The 22,601-nt window shown below is 36.6% G+C and overlaps 2 protein-coding genes across 3 annotated transcripts in view; both read left to right on the top strand.

Moving 5' to 3' along the window:
• The window catches only part of LOC103696628 (CAAX amino terminal protease family protein), a 10,134-nt gene extending 1,099 nt beyond the window's left edge, over positions 1-9,035 (top strand). For both annotated transcript variants that reach the window (XM_008778312.4, XM_088719543.2), the window contains exons 3-4: positions 6,237-6,308; positions 8,038-9,035. In XM_008778312.4, the coding sequence (XP_008776534.1) occupies positions 6,237-6,308; positions 8,038-8,706 (741 nt within the window). In that variant the 3' untranslated portion in view covers positions 8,707-9,035. The remainder of the gene's footprint in view (positions 1-6,236; positions 6,309-8,037) is intronic.
• A 9,521-nt stretch (positions 9,036-18,556) lies between these two features.
• Positions 18,557-21,641, top strand: LOC103696629 (ACT domain-containing protein ACR4-like). The gene is made up of 7 exons (XM_008778313.5): positions 18,557-18,949; positions 19,093-19,138; positions 19,243-19,357; positions 19,440-19,507; positions 19,994-20,596; positions 20,747-20,851; positions 20,939-21,641. The coding sequence occupies exons 1-7, from the start codon at positions 18,876-18,878 to the stop codon at positions 21,281-21,283; spliced, it is 1,356 nt and encodes a 451-aa protein (XP_008776535.4). The 5' UTR covers positions 18,557-18,875; the 3' UTR covers positions 21,284-21,641.
• The last annotated feature ends 960 nt before the right edge of the window (positions 21,642-22,601 follow it).

The following is a 22,601-nucleotide window of genomic DNA, read 5'->3' as shown; positions in this document are numbered from 1 at the left end:
CTTTTCCTCTCTCGATGCTGGGAAAATTAGTTTATAGATGTTCTCATACCTAGAAATTTCATAGTTGCATACATGTATACATTCATAGAAAGAATAAACAACACATCAATCACAGATAATGTACCAGGATATACAGATGAAAGTGTGTACATAGTAGGGCTACTAAATTTTCTGTCTTTTACAGATATCTTGCCATGATTTTATGGCACTAGTTAGTATTTTAAAGCTAATCTGTGTTGTACTTTGACCCTGATTATGGACTTGGATACCATAATATCACTTATTTGGAACCCTTTGCACGATACATATGTCAGCGTGTCAATTATTTTGGTCATGGTAGCCAACTATTTTAGTTATGTATCTGAATATCAATTCTGCTATATTTCTATGGTCAGTTGGAGCACCATCTGATACAGTTTTTGATTCACATCATTGCAAGTAGAAAATTGCTGCACGAAATCTTCACCAGTCCAAGGCTGGGCCCTCCCTAACCATTTGTCATCCTTAGTTGTGATATTTTTAGATCTTTTCCCATTTTTGCTTGTATAAGTTTGTGTTGTATATGAGCATCATTCTTGCTATTCCTAGTGCTTATTTGATGCTAGAACATGTCAAAGATAGTTAAATCTTAAACCTGTCCCATTCCATATATTATCATAATTCTTTCCATGTTTTTGCTTGTTCGGCATGAAATACATTTGATCATAGGTTCCTCTTTTCATCACATAAAAACTAATTTGTAGCACATGATTGCACATGAGAGGGCGTGTGGGTCTTGGAGCCTGTTTTTTTTGGAAACAGTGGGTACCATGCATCCTTGGTACCACAGAATGAAGGGGAGAAAACCTGGGGTCTGTTTGATGATGGGCTGTTGCTGGGTTTATGCTAGAGTCTACATGCACACAGAGTTGTGTTTTAAGGCAAGGCACATATATTTGTTTTTATCTTTTTTCCCAGGAGGTGTTACATAGGGGAAAAGGAGAACATAGTAAGCTTTTAAGAATAGAGGGACTTGGTTGAACCTCTGGAGATGTTACATCGTTTAGTATTTTGGTGCATTGTGCACCAGGAGATATGGATATGACTACAAGCCATTTCTGATTTCCCATGGAAATATTTAGTCATGCCATATTTTGGTAACCAATTCACATTGTTCGGTCTTGTATGTGCAGAGCCCATCATGCTGGTGTAAAGATCCCCATTGACTTTGTGCAATTCTATGTCTTGCTTATGCCCATCATGTTCAATAGCTGGTAGGATATTTAAGGTTCATGGTTTCAAACTCAGTGGTAGATTAGCACAACAAACATGATAACTGAAAAGCAAGGCTTAGCCCATTTGCTTACTCAACAGCCAAATGACTTGAATAATTCAGAAGTTCACAAATTTTCAGATACTTCATTAATTTAGATAAAAACAGTGACAGCTTATTCATGAATTATTTGAATACCAATAAAATAATTGTTGTTCATTTACACATGCTGTTGTTTGCTATCAGTTGTTAGTTTAACCTATTTAATTCTGTTTTCTTTCTTTTCATAAATTTAATGTTCTTCCTGATTGATTATCGAGAACTTTCTTGGATCCCTGCCAAATTTGCTGCATTTTTTGCAGTGTCTGAGATCTCCTCCTAAGTATTACCTTCCCTGCAAGATACCTTGTGAGTGCGGTCAACTCAAACAATAATAAAGCTTCAATATCAATTCTAGGATTTGGAGTAGCCAATTTGTAGACTTGAATCGTAACCTCATTGAACCCACAAGTGTCAGAAGGATATATTTTACTCAAAGCGCAAAGGTCTAATATTTCGTTTTTGCTACCATAGGGTGATGATGAAATCTCTAGTCATGGAAGGCAACGCTATTTCTTTATCTTTCATCCACCCTTCCTATTGTTTAACCTCTTAATCTGAGCTTAAACATATCCAAGTCCAGTTTGTATTCCTTGTGCAAATCTTTTTGAATTCCAACTTGAGTGAGATTGGGACCACATCTGTTGGATAATTGTGCATTACCTGTAGAGAGACCTGAGTGGAGCTTCAGAGTGCTAATTAGTGGAATCAAAACTTTTGGCCTTTCCCTCTTGCTCATTACACTCTTGTTTCCTTCTTTGTTCGCGGCTTCCAAGTAGAGACGTCTAGTTTAGTGAGAAAAAAAAATTTGTGGTCATAATTATTGGAAATGACAACAATAACTCAGCTACAGTTGGATAAAATGCCAACAGCCTGAATCTTCTGCTTAAGTTACAGATTCAGTGGGTTCGGCGGCCCATATATCCAGTTATTTGCTCTCCTTCTAAAGTTTATTAACGTAATCCTTTAAATAGGTGGGCCTAGATAAGAATTCTTTGCAAAGGAGGATCCATAAAGCTAACCTCAAATAGTTTGGATAATGCTCGATGGTTATGGTTATGGTATCTAACTCATTAGCCAAATTGATTACCATAGAATAAGCATTCCCAGGTATATGCATGTTTCACCATTTTGAAGGGTAACTACATTGTTCAACCAGAATTACAGCTGAAAAGATATCAATTCAACCCCTGATTTTTGGCAAGATATATGGCACCTGGAAATTTTATACTTTGGGAGTCCTTAAGCTACAAGGAGAAGGAAAAAAAAAGAAATAGTGGTCATAAAACCTTGTTTCCAAATAAAGCATTCTTAAATTATAAATTTTCATTATTTATAATAGATGAAAGGGGGATGGAGGAGCTGTTATGAATTGTGATATTACATGGAGTGGCTAGTGCCTATTACTTATGCCATTTACTTTTTTCTTAGAACGTAGGATAAAAATGATGATGCTGAGCATGTTTTTCTGGTAGGCCATTCACATCAGTTGTACTCTTTATCTTGTCCTCGTAAAGCTTATGAGGCCCTCACTATCAATCTTTGTAACTGCCTCCCTCTCCCTTGCCCCTGTTTTGCTTCTAATAGCCTGCAATGGGCTTTTTTTATATTCTTTGATCAATGCACTAAGGTCAAATGTCATTTTTATACACCACATCATCAAGCACATGTGCCATGCCTTATCGAACCAAACGAACACCCTAGTTCATGACAATTCCCTGAATGTTAAAGTATCCATCTATGGAATAGGACATCACATTTTTTTTTTACTACCATCTTAATTTCTTTCAATTTGACTCCAACTCATCTATTGTTTCCTTCACAACAAGCCTTTCCTCTTATATTTGTTCCACCTTCTTTGTCCCCCATCACTTTAAGGCCTTGGTTGGTTGCAAGATAGAAGAAGGTCGCATAACAAGCCCTATTTTCCTGGTATCCCTGAAAATATCCTTATCTCTGAGATAAGAACAAATTTCTCTTTGGTTGGGATTTGGTGGAGTTAACTGAAATAGATATCCACACCCCCCCCCCCTCTCCCACACACACACACAAAAAGAAAAAAAGGAAAAAGAAAAAACACCCTTTTTTTTTTGGGGGGGGGGGGGTCCCACCTCCCATTGTAATTAAATTAATCCAGAATATTGAGAAAAGTAGGGTTGTCTAGGTTAACGTAATCTCCCAAAACAGAAAGGTGTCTGGCGGGATGGTGGGATAAAATATCCCTATCCCGGGTTTATTCTGTAACTGAATATGGTCTAAATTTTAGAAGCTCCACTCCTTCCCAAGCTTTTAACTCATCTTACTTTCCAAGTTTCATTATCATCCACCATTGACCTCCTACACACACATCTAGAAACTATTGGAGAAGCTTCCACCAAAATCACCAAAAATTATCCCCCATGAAATGGATAGCCAAGTCCCCCATTTCAATAAACAATTTCAACATCCACCTTCAATCTAAATTGTCAAATTAACTTGTGCAGCTCCCATCTCCTTATAGTTTATTCCATCTAAGCATAGCTTTGGATAGTACTTATCAATATGTCTTAGCTGTTTCAGATGGTTTTATGGCATCTTGTTACCTGGGATTTGATCTTGTACTGTAGTTTTGTCCTTCATATTCTTTCTAGGTGTTCTACTATATGCAAACTCCTCTATTGGTTATTCTATCATTTTTCGGTTGTTTCATTTCTTTTTATCTGGATTTGACTGCCATGACCCTATCTCACTTCTTTAGATCTTTTCTCGTTTTCCTTGCATTTGTTCTTTATGTGGCATTTTTTAATTTATCAGGGATTTCTTGTTGACTCCAAGCCATTCTAATCGTAGTCACCTTTTATTACATAATTTTTTTCTGTGGCATTATTTAAATATTTTGTGGTTAATTTTTTTTATTGCATCATTTGTCACTAAAGATTCTTTTGTTCATATTTTGTATTCTTTGGTGATTTAGAATATTTATGGTTTTTTAAGGTCTTCAGCCTCATGCCCTTGCATAGCTTATGGCTAACCATATTTAAATTTTGTTCGGTTCCTTGGCATTTATATGTTGCTCAACATTGTGTTTCACCTCCTGCCGTATTTGCTTTCCTCTTTATATTCCTTCACTTTTCAAGTGGTCTTTATCACATTTTGTGTTGCTGTCTCTTCACAGTTCATGGCGACTTTTGATACGGTGAGATAGGTGGTTAGAAGGCAAAATTAATGTTTTACTAGGACCCTTCCATTTCTTGGATATAAGTAATATATGTAAGAATGTGGTGACGAAAAACATTCTTCAATGGCATTGCCACCATACCAGGACTATTTGCGAGTTTAGGAGTTATTGTATCTTGGGTTTGATGAGATCTCTTTCCCGTGTTTCATGTAATTACAGTTTGTTTGATTGCGTATAGTGATGAAAGCCAGCAGACTGGCACTGTGATATATTGAACCATTGGGACTTATCAAAAAAGGATAAAAATATGACAAAAATAAAATATATTTGACCAAGCCATAAAACCTGTATATTATATTCACTACTTGCTGCAACAACTATTATGTTTATGAGTAAGCTGAGACAAATTGCAACTTTTATGCCTTTAAATGATTAACTATTTACACAGTTGCATGCTATTAACATAAATATAAGAAAAGGGATACCTAGCATAATATATAGCTTTTCCTATTCATGAAAAAGTACAAGGATCTCAGTTCTACCTGCAAGAATCATGCTGTTGATCATTTTCGTGACTTTAAGGCATTAGAAGGAACGGGAGGAATGGTTCAACAGTCATGTGATTTGTGCAATTCCTAAGTGGTGCTTCTCTAATTCTCCTGGAGTACTTGAGCAAATTCGTGCTCTATCTGGTTTGATCTTTATGGCTTATGGTGCAATATTAAAACAAGTACCTAGATCATGGTTGAAAACAAACAAAACTGTTATCGTAGGCTTTGAGGCATCAAAAGTAGCGAAATGATTAACCTGATGATTTATTTGTTATTTTTCTAACTGAATGAAATCCAGCATATTAAGATAATTTATGTGCCATATGAGTTAAAAACTTTGCTTGCAGCAATTAGAGAAACAATACCCAAGTACACCTAGATGTGATAGGTATTAGTAAGTCCTGATCTTCTAGTCTATAATTGCAGAAGATAATAACTGAAGGTTTGACTTTTGTAGCTCATGATAAGTATAGAAAAATGGTTCTGCATGCAGTTACATATTCTTGATGCCGTCTTTAGCTTGACCTTCCTTAGAAATTTTTTGTTGAGTTATGCTCTAGTTGTATCACTTGAATGAATGACTTACAGATTGTTCACTATGTTTAGGTAGGTCCGCAGTTTATGTAATGCTAGATATGTAAATCTTATTCTAAGTCTAATATGATGGTGTTCTGCTGCCTAGGCATGTTCTAGTTGTGGCTATGGGTTAATACAAATCTGTCACTCCTGTAAGTACTGAAAGCCTGAAATTCTGTTTGTGGCTAATCTCTTCTAGAGAATTAATGTAATAAAAGTAGTAAAAAATTACAACTTACAATCTGGTAATTCCTATACCATTTCTGGAAAGAAAACATGGTTGCTTTAGATTTACTGCATGCTTGGTAAGGAATCACCAGATGTTAACTTATGGAAGAAGTGGTTATACTTTTTGTCAATATAAATGAGTCTTTCAACTTCAGGGCTTAAAATATCTGCTGAGTCAGTTTGTTTGGCTATTTTTCAACCATGAAACCCATATTTTGGGTTACAAAATCAATTCTTTTATTGATTGGTGATTGAACTAGTTCATGTAACAATTGGTTTAATCAGGTGTAGATTGAAAAACAATTTAGTTATTGGTTTCCGTGGTTGTTGTTACGCTGCATCAGGTCAACTAATATGGAGATTGCTATTGCAGGTAGCAGACAGAATCTTCACTTTACATGGCAATCCTTGGATGGTACCGTGGACAGCAGAAACCATTGTCCAGGTAAGTAGTTTCTTATGTTGTATTCTTGGGTCATGATTTATTACAATCAAAGGATTGCCGAAAAAAGGTTAACCAAAAAGAGAATTTTGATCTCAATTAGCTGGTTGCTTACTGGTTGAATTGTGTAAGTACGATTTGATCGTTTTTGTTTTGAATCTTAATACATTGAAATTACTTGCCATGTTAAAAATTAGTCGGACCAATTCATTATTTTAAGGACTCGTTTGGTTTGCAGAAATTTTTTTTTCTTATTAGAATGTTTTGCCTGAGAAGCTGAAGCTGGGGTATATGATGCCCGAGAAAGTGGTTTTTGTATCTTTGGTTGACCATGACAAAATGCTATATTTAAAAGTGACTTATGTTTGTTTGAGCATCTACTTTTCTGGAAAAGTTGTGTAAAGTACTTGTTGTGCCCTTAATAAAGGAAAAGATCTTATCCCATTCTATATAAAAGCTTAAGGGCACTTTTGAAAAAAAAAAAGCTCAATTTCGAGCCCGGGGAAAAGTGACTTTCCTGTATCTCACGTAAGTGTTCTTTTCCATGAAATGCATTCCCATAGAAAAGCTACTTTCCTATCTCTCTTCTTTGAAAACTCCAACCAAATATGAGGCATTTATTTATTTTCATGCTGACCAAACTTCCCCCCTCCTCTTCCCGCGAACCAAACAAGTCCTAAATTCAATTCCAATTTGTGATGTACATTCAAATTGAGGTTCCAGGTAGTTTTTTAATTTGTTTTTTTATCTTTAACATAGTTAGTCTTAGGAAACTCTTGAAACATGTTATCGAGGTCTGAAGAGATGTATGAGGCTATCATAGTTCACCTAAATGCGGTTGAACAACCATTTGTGCAGCTGGGAGTCCAGTCATAGTCTTAGGTTTAAGCAAGAGCCGTTCCATTTGTTTATGTAATCTTTATTGATTTATAGTGTGATAAATTAAAATCTAATTTTATTTTCCTTTTTATGATTTGTAGTTAATTTGATATCAGCTCTTTTTCTGATGGTGCTGAATTTCTGACCAAGTCAATTTAGGTGGGACAAAAATCTACAATGAAACAGAAGACGGTAGTTAAAGGGTAGGAAGAACCACCTTGTTCATTACAATCACATAACTAGGCAGCAAGCCTTCAATCTTTCCTTGAAGAAAGAGGGCAGGAAGGCAGGCTTGCTATAGGGAACTGCATTAACCTGTGGCAAAAAGTTGAAGCCTAACTGATGTGAAACACATTTTTAACATGCAGGATAAAGAAAACTTCCAAAAATTACATTAGAAGGTATACAGATATGTCCCTGCCATCTTTTACTCGATACATGGTTGTTAAGTTGTATTCTGTATTGAGGATCATTTAATCAGGATTACTATACTTTTCAACTCAGAATGCCAGCTTGTATTAGAGGATAGGTGATCGGGAGTCTCTCTCTCTCTCTCACACACACACACACATTCGTTCCTGTTCTTCCATTTAGCTAGCGAACATCGCCATGCACAAGGAGGGGGGCTTGGGAACATATAAAACCTTAATTGTTGAGTTAGGGCTCTAGTTACCTTTTTCAAAATGTGTTTTCTCCTCTTGAAATCATGTTGCGCTTTCCATTTAAACATGACCATAGTTCAACTCCATGATTTCAGTCATCTTTTGCTTAAAGAATGTTTCTGTAACCAAACTCACAGTATTACATATCTGTACTTAAAATGAAATTTGAACAATATGTTATGACTGTGCAGGTCATGCTTCTTTGGATTGCATCCTTCTGGCTTGTTGGATCTTGGATAATTCCATTTTTGGTTCATGCTGCTGGTTTCAGCAAGGAATCTTTTACTCACAGAGGTCAAGCCCTATACAGCCTCCTTACTGACGTTGCTGAAGGCCTAGCTGGGATCGCGATCCTTCAGCGGTGCCTTGCTAGATTCCACCCCCTTCCATCTGGTTGGTTCCGTTTCAGCCTCAAAGGTAACTGGCACTTTGATGTAGGCTTGGGATGCCTGCTCTTTCCATTGGTGAATCTCCTATCTCAGATAAACATCAGCCTGGTTCCGGTTCTCCCTGCCCCGCCTGTGGGGATCTCCAGTGTGGAGCAATCAATTGTGGCTCGCGATCCTGTGGCCATGGCTCTGTATGCTGTGGTGGTCTCAGTGTGTGCCCCGATCTGGGAAGAGATTGTGTTCCGTGGCTTTCTTCTCCCCTCACTGACAAGGTACATGCCACTCTGGTGGGCCATCGTGGTGAGTGCAGTTGTTTTTGCTTTAGCGCACTTCAATGTGCAGAGATTGTTGCCACTTGTATTCCTTGGTGTGGTAATGGGGGTTGTGTTCTCAAGATCACGGAACTTACTAGCTTCAATGCTCTTGCATAGCCTGTGGAACGGCTTTGTCTTCTTGGATCTCTTGAAATGATGAGACCATGTTTGTACTATTTTCTGTATATCAGGTGCTGATTCATCTATCTTGTTGATCTATGCTGCCATCTCATGAAAAAATGGTCAGATTGTTTCACTGAAGAGAGAAGCTAACCTGCACCTATTACTATACTAAAATTTCCGGCAGAACTTTATGCTTTAGCTGAAAATACTTATTCATGCTTCCCAGACAATTGATCCATAAGATTGTTGGGTTTATATTCTGGTTCCTGTGGCAAGATGCCCATTCAATTGTAATCTAGCAACATTGCATGTATCAGTTTTGACATTGAAGAGAACAATTAATTAAAAATTTTTGAATACTCATGATTTTGTTTTTGTTCACCTGCCAACTTTTTTTTTCTGAATACCAAATATTTGTTGCGTAGAACAATGTTGGGAAGCAGACATCTTATCAGATAATGCTTGAGATTTTAGTCTGGAAATAATATATGTGTATGCATGTGTGCATGCATGCATGCATGCATTCATGTATGTATGTATGTATGTACCTGTATGTCGAAATTAAAGCAGTGGGCTTGTAAGCAAGTGAACCCAACTCAATTGTGCTGGTCCGGCCTGACTCAATTGGTATCCTCTTCTCCACCACCCCACCAATCAAGCCACAGCTCTGTAGAGGACTGAGCAGGAATTGACTGATGCCTCAATTTGGTCTTGCATCTTGGTACTAGAAGTTTTGTTTCCTCTAATTTTTTCCCCTTCGCTAGTGGAGTAATATCTCTTCAAAGTAATCTCTTCCTCCTTCACTTTGGGTTTTTAACATGGATTTATTCATCCTGCAGTGGTTCTAGTTACTGGTAATGGTGTTGGAGCTTCTGATGGTGTTAGCATGAGAGATTCCCCTACTACATATGGGCAAGTTCTGATTGTCTACTCTATCAAATGGTTAATGCCTTTTATCTTTTGTTTAAATGCCCCAAAGAAGCTTCAGACCATGCATATGCAAGTTTCTTTTGTTTACTTGCTTCTGTTAAATAAACATGGGTTCTGTATAGTTGTCTAAGCACCTCAAAACATCGGTTCTTTACTTCTTTACTTGCTTGCAACGATGTTGTGTAAAATTTGTTTTTTATTATTTTTACCATCATATACAAGCTATTGAATAAGGTTATGTGACTTCTGTTTTTTTGGCAGTTAGTGTTATCATTTCAATACTTGTTTGTGCTCAAATTGGAAGCTAGAATCCTAGATTGTTACTCAAAAGTATAATGCAGGAGGCTTCTTCTTCTACCCAAGAGTACTTCCTGTGGTGGTTATGCAAGATGTGTTAATTAGTCCTTGCTGAGGTATAAAGTATAAACAATATTCAATTATCTTCATGATACCAAATTGATGTTTATAATCAACTGGACTAGTGTGCGTGTTTGTGTATGTGATTATATATATATAATATTATTTGAGGTAAGACTTGGCTATACTTGATTGGATCTTCACTCGAGATCTGTTCAGATCTAAATCGGATGATGGGAATTGCACATTGAGCCATTGGATCTAATATACTACCAATCACATATATATATATAGATATACCCACATACACACACATATATATGCACATACATACATACATACATTTGCATACATATATCATGTTGCATACCTGTACAAAACAATGGATCCACTTCAGAGCAAGAATATTTTCAGGTAGTGTTCCTTTTGAAATTATGATAAGGCAGTCTTTTACTACTGCTAGGAACTTTTTATTTGGTTTGTGCAAACTATGAATCTTGCAGTGTGGCTGGATTTCTTGGACTCTTCTTCACAAGGAAACTTTATTGTAATATATATATATATATATATATATATATATATATATAATATTTTATTAGCTAGAAGCTTTTGTATATGTCTAAACCTTGTTAATGCTATTTTATTCTTGTGTTACCATAAAATCCTATTAATGGAAGTGCAAACTGTGTTGCTCGCATGTCTGTTCTTGGTTTGCACATCCTGGATAATCCAAATGCTTAAACTTATGAGACATTTTAGAAAGACATGGCTAAATATACCCATGCTTGTTATCGTTTTATATCGAGTACGCATTTTAACAAAATCATACTTTACACGCATGTCTATTATCATTATTCATATTCTAAATCATGTCCTATGATTTTTATTTCCTAGTAGAATCTTTTGATGTAAATAGATATTCAATATCATAAATCAAATTTTATTTGTAAGTTTATTTTTTCTAGCAATCAATCAAATGTTTTGCATGTGCAAACTGCTAGCTTATCGAACTAGTGTAACTGAAAATAGGGTGGACCATGATACCTTCTCATTCACTCTAGTGTTCTTGGCAGTAGGCATCAATATGTTTTCCAATCTTATGGGATGATTCCTTATATCAGGAATTTTATCAATCTCGTTTCCTATGTTCGGCCGAATGCCAGGCATGAAAAACAACCACCTCAAGAATGAATTAGATCCACAGAGATCATTGATCTTATTCTCAAAAGAGTGTGCTAATAAACCTATTATATCCATGAAGTGACCAATTCACCATGTACTAATTCTTTGTGCCAGTATTCTTTCTTTCTTTTTGTCTTTATATCTTTTCAGTTTCCATCTCTTTCATCACCATACAGGGGATGATTAGAAGCTCAAAATGAGAGCAGGGAGCATCATAAGATATTTCATTCCTCCAATTTGAGTAGGTACCCATATCCAATTTATGCATATTTTACTTAGTGAAGGTATTTTTCCATCGTATGTGGGTTGGTTACCATCCACAAGCAGAACAATTTAGGTCGAAATGTGGGTCAAATTAGGTGCAATCTAACGCAGTCCATTTGCATCGATCCCGAACATCATTCATCTTCCAACAACCAGTTTTCGATGTGTCTTGTAAATCAACCTGCAGATTGAGAATTAGGTCAAGTTTGCCGTAAATTAGAGATAATCTCTTGTAATTCTAAGCAATATATATTTACAGAAAAGGAAATCAACATGCAGATTGATCCAAAAAGACGGTCAGATGAATAAGAAACATTTGAATGGCGACACGGTCCATCGCACGTGTCAACAAATGAACAATGTTTATGAGATGAGATCTTTGTATGTACCATAGAACTCGGTTACAAAAATGTCACTTAGGAGTGAACTTCTTTTAGGTTGGGTTAACCTAATACCGATCCGGGATTAGCAACAGTTTGGGACGGGTTTGTTGAACAAATCCCTAATTTGGACTGCATTTGGGTGGAAAAACTTGTGCTGGTGTGACTTCGACTCTTCAAGTCAATATACATACCTAGCAAGACTTGGCAACCCAAACTAAGCCTTAATTTCTATACCAAGGATTCTACTCGGCCTAACCCTAATCCTGAAAGGAAACAACTTGACATTAATGTGCCCAGTCCAATGCAGTGATTGGGTTGGAAAAATTGGAGATGTGTTGGGTCTAGGGTTTCACTGAGTTCTGTGGTAAAGCTGGGCTAGGTTATATTTGTGCATGTTATTGCTCGGGGTGGTCTATGTTAGCTAAGCCAAAAACCCATTTACGCTACTTAAACGGCCATAAAGGGTCATAAAATATTGAAAGAGAATCAGTAAATCAGTAGTGATAGAAAGATTAAGAAAATTGTAAATCAATGTCTTAATGGGTGAAAAATAAAGGATAAAATCTCGGACACTTCACATAAATCTAAATTAGACAACAAATGGCACGAGGAGTAGCTCTTTTTGTTATGGTTTTTGGAGCAAGAGTTGGAAGGCCTTCGACAACATTTGTAAATGGATATTGTTGTGGTTGAAATTTGGTGTGAAGGTGACCACGCCGGAGGAATCCGAGAAGGCGCCGATCGGGATGGAGAAAGGGAGCCAACTCTTGAATTCCGGTGTACCTGTACAAAGCCTTGGTCAGAGATTTCGACGAAGGCCCTTTCATGGCTAAGTAAGTTGATCCAGAATTTTTGGAAAAAATTTACGAGTGCTTTCAATGGCCTCTTATGGCTTACCGAGGATCCTTCCCTACCCCCTTTTTATAGGATGAGGGTGTTGGCCGTTACCTGAAATATCGGGCCGAGCTGTGATCAGCTGGCCATTAGCCGTTACTTGAAATCTCAGACCGAGTTGTGATCAGCTAACTATTAGCTGGAGGCGGCGCGAATCATGGAGATCAATCCCGCGGGCAGAGGATTTGAGAGATATTTTCTTAGATTTGTTTGAATATGAATTCTGAGGATCTGCGGGACCTTTGACGGGATCAAGGTTGACAGGGCCGAGGTCGGCTCGTCCTTCGGCAGGGTCCGAGATCAGCCTGGCTCTTAGAGGGACCGAGGTCTGGCCTGTTCGGCTCTGAGGTCTACTCGGCCGGAATTGGGTGGCTCCATGCTGAAATAGGACAATCCATTTTGCCTCCCATCAGATATGAAGATCAAAAAAGTTTCCAGAGGTTCAAACCTAATAGTCTCAGCATCTTGACCATTGGCTGCAAATGAAAAAGAAATCGATCATAATTGTAAGGTTCCTAGAGACCTTTGTTGTGGTTTGTGGATATATATGAAATCGATCACTAGGTTCCTAAAGGCCAGAATTTAATAGTATGGCCATCTTCACCATAGGCTACAGATGGATATGAAATTGATAAACGAAGTTTTAGTGGCCCCAATCAAATAATGCCTACCCTCTCCATGGGCTACAGATAAATGCGAAATCAATCGCAAGATTCCTAAGTCCGGATCTAATAATATCGCCACCTTATCTATAAACTCAATTTGGACCTCATCTATAAACTCAATTCGGCTGCAAGCTGCTTTTCTGCTCTCTCTCTCTCTCCCTCTCTCCCTCTCTCTTATTTTTTGCTAATAAGTCTAGCTACATTATGCTAGTTGAGTGATAAGAGAAGTCATGGAAATCCAATTAAAAGCATAAGGTGTCTTACGGTCCAATTGGATTTCTTGCCTTTTCATATTGGATTGAACTTCAGCACCTGCAATGTGCATAGGAACATATTGGAAGAATATTTGATGGATGGTAGTAATTAAAGGAGGAAGAATAAAATTGATTTGACAAATGGACGCGTCTCTAGGAACTCGCAATGTTTGAAGATGGGAAATCTCAATTTTTTCTTTTATTATTTTCGAAGAAGAAGAGAAGATATCGTCGGGCTTTAAGAATTTTTCATCTCTCTCTCTCTCTTTTCTACTTGCTACCTTTTTTTTAATTAAGGCTAAAAATGGATTGAATACAAATCAGATGCTATTATATTATATTTGTATATATTCATATTGGGTGAATATAAATGCAGAAATGCATATAAATCAGCTACAAAAATTTATGTTCATATTTATTTCAAATGCAGATTGATACATATCAGATACTAAAAGTAAGAATAGATATAGATACAAATCTGATTATTAAACTTTGTGACCATAAAATTAAAGATATTATTAAATGGAAGGTAAATTAAGTTAGTAATATATTCATACATTCATTTATTTCTCTTAAATTTTTTTGAGTTATATATAAGATTAAACGGGTTTACAAATCGAGCCAAATATTCTGATATGAATAGAATAATTGTCTATCCATATTCTTATCCGTTCTTCTTTGGCGGATATAGATACAGATATGAATATTAGCTAAATGTTCAAATTATACAAGAATATATCTGAATGGATATTGTTTGTTCTATCTATTTTTAAGTTTTAACCAATTAAAACAAATAGAAGACAGACCATCTACCTCAAAATTAACATAAAATCATAAAAATTATCTCTTCTCCAACTTGCAGTTACTTCTCTCCTTATATTTTCTAAATACCACGTATTCAAAATTTAAAAGAAAATAACAATTTTAAATAGATGTTAATTGTGCTTACTCCATCTCAACGTATCAAGAAAATCTTCTGTATGGATCCACTTGGCGACTTCTTTCATGGTGAAATACTGGAGGACTCACAGCTCTATTACTTCACCTATAACCAAACGTGATATAGTTGCTCTAATTTGTGGCACCATAATAACAGCTCAATTGCTTCACCTATAACCAAACATGATATAGTTGCTCTAATTTATGGCACCACATTTTATATAGATTTATAAATTATATAAAAATAAACTTAATAATACTACTATATCATTGTTATGAGCTAGAAGGTGTACTTATAAGTTATAATGGTCATTATAATAAATTTATCTATGTTCTATGCTAAGAGCACTCTTAAACCATCTATCAGCCTATTTATAAAAAAATTGTGATGAATATGAGATGAATTTAAGGGTGACTTCAAAGAGAGAGAGAGAGAGAGAGAGAGAAAGAGAGAGAGAGAATATGGTTATTAAATATTTTCTATTCAGTATAGTTCGAGTTGTGTTGTAGCTTAAGCTATAGTGCAGCTCCACTAATACAGCTCCAAACATGCTATTCTATATCTACTCAATTTTTAATAGTTGACTCTAATTAAAATCGAACACTAATCTTGGGTCAAGTGGCAAGAGATGCTACCATCTGAGCAAACACTCTCGAATGATTTTGATATATTTAGTTATTTAACTATTTTCTATATGTAATTTTGAAGAGTGGTAGACGGTCATAGAGAAATTTTAGCATATCCTCTCCACTATAGTTTTAAATAACAGGGTCAGACCATTATAATGGTCATTAAAATAATAGTTATTGAGATAAATAATATGAAAAAATAATGCTCGTTATTTTTCATTAGGTTGGTCTTTATAACACAAATAGTGGCCATTATTTTTCCAGGTTCTTTAATTCTTTTCCATGAAATAATATCTATTTCAAAATTTGATTTTTTTTTCTCTCAAAATTCCCTCCAAACGTAATTGTACGTTTCCCAAAAATATAGTAATATATCTAATAAAACAAAGAAAATATCATAATGTTATTTTTCCATCATGGGCCATTATTTCCTGGTATTATACTATAATGGTAGCCATGGTTTCAATGGTTACTCTAATATTAAAAATTCAATTTTTTTTTTAGATTAATAATAGCTGTTGTGACCATTAAAACGGCCAATGACAATTTGGGTGGAGGGTCGTCACAACGTCGTAACACACACTATTTCAAACTATGAGCTCCGCTTCTTGGTGATCAAAGAGAAAAATAAAATCCTTTAGAGCTCTTGGTCTTTATTATTGTTTGGCCATAGTTTGTGAATCGTATCAAGCTATTCATTCATAACAAAGGACGCATGCTTATAGGATTCTATCCGAAAGAAAGAGATTACAACATGATCTTATTCAAGATCCAGTCAGCAAAAAGATTGAGCCATTGTACCAAAAAAAAAATAATCCAGGCATTATAGCTTCATGACTGTTTTAGGAAAAAGAATCGGAACCCGAATGTTCCTTATTAGGCCTGGTTTAAAGAAAATTGGATCAATTTAGAACAGAGCTGAGATGACTGTTTGCTGATATTCTAACATGAGATTTGGGGCCTGTTTGAGTAATCTAGCAGGATTGAGTTAAATTTTCTGCTGAATTGGTGGATTGGGCCACCCATTTTAGCATAACTTTATCAACCAAAACACCTCTCAGTCCAAATTCTATTGAAAGAAAAAAAATTTTGGAGCCTGTTTGGATATTTCTCCAGGATTATACGGAAAATCTTATAAGATTCGTGGATTTGAGCCGTCCATTTAAGCTGGCCCTGTATCAACCAAATACCATCCAGTCCAAATCCTATGGTAAAACAAATTAAAACCTCTATGAATCTTTTTTTCTCTCCCTACAATCTAAAGAATCAGGGCTAGATTTGGACTAACTCTTAGAAAATGCAAGATAGATGGACTAACAAGCCAAATTCCTACATGCCATAGGAACATCCAAACAAGCCATCATAGGGTTTTTTTTTACTTTTCTGCAACCTAACAAGCCCATGATTGGGAAGATGTGAGTTAGGACGAGTCAACATGCCCGATTTCTATAGGATTTTTAGCCTAATCTTGCAGAAATATCCAAACAGGCCCTTAGTGCTTGTTTGGATATTCCTAGGTAATCTGGTAGGATCATAGGCCGAGCCAAGCATATGGTTACAGAATGTTTATGACTAGTTTTAGAGCAGGCAGACTCGAATCCTATAGAGAGAAAAAAAGACCTCATATCTTTTATCCTCCCTGCATAAATGGGCTGGGAAAAGTCTGGTTAGCATTAGCTGGACCAGGCCTTATATTCTATAATACCACAAATCTTGTTTTCCGAATCCTGAGGATTCAGCAGGATTATCCAAATAAGCCTTCATATTTTTTTTTCTTGACAAGGAGGAACAATGTCTCGTATGATCCATGCAAATGAAAGTTTGCCGTTGTAGCATTTTGTTTCTGTCCAATGTTTAGAGGAGAACTTCTCTAGGATTTCCCTAGTCAAGAACCTTGCCTTGAAATAAATAGCACGAACAAATACCAGGCACAGTCTTCATGTCTCAACCCAATCTTATAACATAGAGCAAAATATATCTAAATCTCAACCAAATCATAAGAGAATCATGGTTAAGTATGCATATGACTTGCCCTAAATCATATTCACCCTTATGTTTAAAATTCACTTTTTAATTGGGTTTCATTTCCATGGAGAGAGATAAAGAGTGGACCATATGGTTTTAGTTGCAATGGGAAGTTTTGCTGCAAGATAGAAGTACTAGACTACTCTAGGATGGGTGGTCTATGTTTGAAAACAAATAATTTCCTTTAATGCATACTGTGATGGCATGCTAGAATTTGAGAATGTACTTCTATTTTTTTCTTTAGAAAAACTAGCAACCAACAAGGTGCAAAGCATGTTTGGAGAAGAATAGAAGGAGAGAGTTAAGCAAAACAAAAAAAAACAAAAAAAAAAGAAAAGAAAAGAAAAGAGGGAGAGTGATAGAGTATATACAATCTATTTAGCAGTCAAATCTAGAAATCCAAAATATTTCTATCTTTCAATTTATTTATGACTTTTATGAAGGAAGTCATTAGAAAACGAGAAGAAAGTAAAATTAGTAGTAACAGTGAGAATGATTGTGAGATGATTAGTGTATTTATTTAAAATATATAAAAATGCATTTTTGATATAAAAATTGATACAAAAGAATCAAGAGAGAATGTTTTTTGATTTAAAATTATCATTTTTACATATAGCTTAGATAAAGTAGTACTGTAGTAGGAAATAAATGATTTGAATTTTTTTGTCATAACTCAAAATAAATATTTCTTTAAGGAGGGCTAAAAGCCAAAAACAAAAAGCCCAAAAGCACACCCAAATTAGCTTTTATTTTTTTTCAAAATATAAATATTTGTTATTTATGTGCAAACATGTTTGTGTGCACATTATTTGATTAGTGTATTTACATTATATTAAGTTCATCAAGTCTGTCCATTTTTTAATTGAAACTTAATTCCACTGGTTTTACGCTTTTTTTTAAAAAGAAACACATTTAAATGGAAAACTAATGGAAATATAGAAAACTATTCATTTCTTAGGCGTTAATACATTTCTCTCTTTTTAATGCATGCCCTCTAAAACCCAATTAAATTGTCAATAAACTTTAAATTGCAAAGGACCATGAACATTTAAAATATCTCATTATATCATTGCCTTATTCTTGTAGTAGTTTAGATGGCAACATAAGAATGATTCTATGTATGCAAACTTCATGAATCAAAGTTATACAAAAATAAATGATGGAAAGGAGTGGATAACCGAGCAAGGAAAGCTAGTCCACAGAATCCCACATTTCATGAGGGTTGCATGAATAAAGTGGAAAGGGATGAAATGCAGGCCACCTTACCCAAAACCCTAGGGGCATTTTGGGTACGCTAATAAATGGGGCCCATCTCTTCTCCATTCCCCCCCACATAAATATACACACTAGATGTTGCACCAGGGGTCCAAAACAAGACAAACATCTCTCTCTCTCCCTCTGCATGTGTGTGTGAGCCTTCTCTCTCTTTCTTTCTCTGGGTGTGTGTGAGAGAGCCTTCTCTTTCCTTTCCCTCTCCCCCTCTTGGGACAACTGAAGAGCCACCAAGGCTCCTAAGCACACACCAATATAAGAAGACACAGAAGCCATGGCCTTTTGAGAGGGAAAGGAGTGAGATATAACAGGACAGGAGAAGACTTTTTGTTTCACAACCTTGCTGCTCTTCTCCTTTCCTATAGTCCCTGTTCTGCTGCTATTAGCAGTTGCAGTGCTTCTCACACTATGATGGATTATGGGCCTCTTGTTGACGTTGATGATGAGTATGGGAAGCTGGTGATTCGAATGAACCCTCCAAGGTAGAACTTTCTTCCATTTCCATCTCCCCTGTCTTAATTCAAGTTTATATCTCGTAGTCTGGAGGGATTTCCAATCTATGTGGGGGGATGCTGGGAGTATTTTGATGAACAAAGGCTGTGTGTGCTCTGTTTTTTGCTCTCAGGGTCACTGTGGACAACACTTCCAGCAAGAAAGCCACTTTGGTGAAGGTCAGCTGCGTAGTTTTGGCCTTTGTTTTTGGGGGTGGGGTGGTGTTTGGGTTTATGTCTTATTAGGCTTTGGATTTGAGAGGTTCGGCTCTGTTTCAATGCAGGTGGACAGTGTTAACAGGCATGGGAGTTTGCTAGAAGTTGTGCAAGCCTTAACTGATCTCAACCTCACCATTAGAAGAGCATATATTTCCTCTGATGGAGAGTGGTTTATGGATGGTAGGCCTCTCAATTCCCTTCTTTCGTTTTTAATCTTCTTTCGTTTTTTAAAAAAAAAATTCTTTACTACTGCCATTTGTAGTGTTCCATGTTGTCGACCAAGATGGGAATAAGCTACATGGTAGCGAAGTCATCGATCGAATTCAACAAGTAAGACTGTGAATCCCATTTGTCATTTAAAATTGCTAACTCTTTATTATGTTTTCAAGAATATGTAACTTCTTTTATAGCTGTTTACTCTGTATTGGGCATACAAATGTATATTTGTCTTACTAAACATGAGGATTTTTTTTAGATTAGAGTCAAATGAAATGTCTTATATTGGTCTTCAATTAGCACGCAGATGTAAGGTTGTTCTTCTATCCAATACCTTGTCAGGAATTATGACTCAGTTGAGCTGTTTCTCTTTTCCTAAAGTTTTCTTAGATATAAGGGAATATAAACAAATATTTCAGAGCAGTGGTAATTGATGAGAACCGAGTGTTTTTTTTTTTTTTTGAGCTTTTGTTGCAAGATACTATTTTAGTTTGGCATGACTCAATAGTTCCTTCCATTTTGTTGTGGATAGTAGTTACTGATAATATGTTCCAAGCTCAGGGGATTTAACTTGTTTCAGTGCTGACCATCATCTTGCAGTCACTAGGAGCAAAAGCATTTGATTTGTGGTTATTAAGAAGAACGGTAGGTGTCCAAGCCTCTGCGGCGCACACAACGATCGAATTGATCGGCAGAAACCGGCCAGGGCTGCTCTCTGAGGTCTTTGCTGTTCTCACAGACCTCAAGTGCAATGTGGTGGCTGCAGAGGTCTGGACCCACAACTCAAGAATGGCATCAGTGGTATACATCACTGATGAAGCTACTGGAGGAGCAATTGATGATGCTGACCACCTTTCTAAGATCAAGCTACTTCTTCGCTATGTGCTGAAAGGAAATCCAGACAAACGAAGCGCGAAGACTGCCATCTCCTTAGGGGTGACCCACACTGAGAGGAGGCTGCATCAGATGATGTATGCCGACCGTGACTATGATCGGGGCGATGTCGATGAGGAAGAGTCCCCAAGTGATCGGAGCAAGCTCCTGGTGACCGTCGAGAATTGCAGCGACAAAGGATATTCGGTGGTGAATGTGAGGTGCAAAGATCGGCCTAAACTGCTTTTCGACACTGTTTGCACTCTAACTGATATGCAGTATGTTGTATTCCATGCAACCTTGATTGCTGAAGGGCCAGAAGCATATCAGGTTTCCCTCAAACTCATTGCAAACAACCCCCACTGTTTACATCAAGAGGAAAAGAGCATTCAGCATTATGATCATCATGTCATTAGCTTGCATGTGATGCCTATGAATGAAGCGACATTGAATGAAATTTATGTGTTTCATATGATGCAGGAGTACTACATTAGGCACCTGGATGGATTCCCCATTAGCTCGGAAGCGGAGCGGCGGCGGCTAATTCTTTGCTTGGAGGCTGCAATTAAAAGGAGAAACACAGAGGTATGTGATAATAGAGAATTGGTAAAGAGTTCTCTTTCACAATGAAAACTATCCTGAACTGATGTCAACATTGCTTCCACAATCCAGGGTGTGAGACTAGAGCTCTGCTGCGATGACAGGATCGGCCTACTCTCCGACGTTACCCGAATATTTAGAGAAAATGGGCTCACAGTCACCTGCGCAGAGGTCTCCACAAGGGGCTCTCAAGCTGTGAATGTGTTCTATGTCATGGATGCATCAGGGAATCCAGTTCAAAGCCAAACAATTGAGGCTTTAAGGAATGAAATAGGGGAGACAATTCTTCATGTAAAGGATGACATGTATTCGAAATCTTCGCCGCAGGATGGTGGGAAGTTCTCATTAGGTAACCTTTTCAGGTCCAGATCGGAGAAATTCCTCTACAGCTTGGGTTTTATTAGATCAGGCTCTTGAGATCAGGTAACCTTCTGATTTGCATGGAATTCGCATGTAAAAATAGCCAAGTTAAGCATTCAGCATGTACTAGTTTCCGAACATAAACTAGTTGAACTTCCTTTCATCTTGGCTTAGGCCTTGAATGAATGCCAATGGCTCTGTAAGATTACAAGGGAAAAGAATTGTTGGATGCTGTAAATAGAATGGATTCTCTTCCTTGGTCCGGTCCCCTATCGATGTGAACACTAAAGGAAAAAAAAATTCTGAAACTTTTTGTCTAACTATGCTATTTTGCAACATTTCAGAAAACTTCTTCCTTGGCTGACAAATATTAATGTAGAAAGCTTCTTATGGTTTGAGTTATAAGTTCTGTCAATCTCTTTCCCTGCCTTGTCCAAATATTTTCATGCATTTTTCTGTACATGTGGTAATGAATGGATAGAAAACAATAAGTCAGCTAAAGCTTTACTGGATCTGCTAGAATTGAACTATGACAATACCATAGACAGGAAAGGGATTTTGAGTTACTCCAGTAAGTATGTGGAATGGAGCAGAAGGGTAATGGAAAGTTAAAATCTAAAACGTTATATTCTCTGGATAAATAGTTGGAATACTTGAACAGGTAGAGACTGCGGCATAGGATACTTGAACAGGTAATTGCTGAAATCAGCAAAAGCATTGGATGGAATTTCCCTCCCCCTTCACTCCAACAAAAACACACACATGAAGTTTTTTTAAAAAAAAGACAGAGCAAAAGCATATTTCTGAAATAATCATAGGCCTTCATACTTTGATTAAAGGCTAGTCCCCCTCCTCTTAGGAAGAGATAGCCATGGAATAAATATTTTTGACCAAGGAGATAGGCATCGCAATTCGCAAATCTGTCCAGGTTTAATATGAAAAACTCGACCCCGCACCATGTTCCTATATCTTTGCTTGACATTCCTTCTTTTCTTAAGTAGCCATCTTTGATGTTTTCTAGTTATCGTCTTCAATTAAGACGGGTTAGTTGATGCTTTAAAGACGAAAAGCATGGTAGACAAAGCATGCATTAATATAACTTTTCACATTTTATATCTCCTTCTCTTTTGAGATTAGGAGTAAATTATACTTACACTCGATAATTTAAAAAACTTTCACTTATCCCTTGAGGTTTATTTTTATCCGACACTCTAACCCATAACTTAATAGAATATTAATCAAATTGTTAACCTTAAATAGAATCCAAATACCATATTAGAAAAAGATTTAAAAAATGATTGAAATAACCTAAAGTGACATAACAACCACCTTACGATATAAGAAATCGTGTGTGTCCTCCTTTTCACACAAAGCT

This window comes from Phoenix dactylifera, chromosome 4, assembly GCF_051530095.1.
Source record: "Phoenix dactylifera cultivar Ajwa chromosome 4, Ajwa_hap1_PhDact_Kaust_v1.1, whole genome shotgun sequence".
In the NCBI taxonomy this organism is placed as follows: domain Eukaryota; kingdom Viridiplantae; phylum Streptophyta; class Magnoliopsida; order Arecales; family Arecaceae; genus Phoenix; species Phoenix dactylifera.
This window is presented reverse-complemented; position numbering and strand designations above follow the sequence as displayed.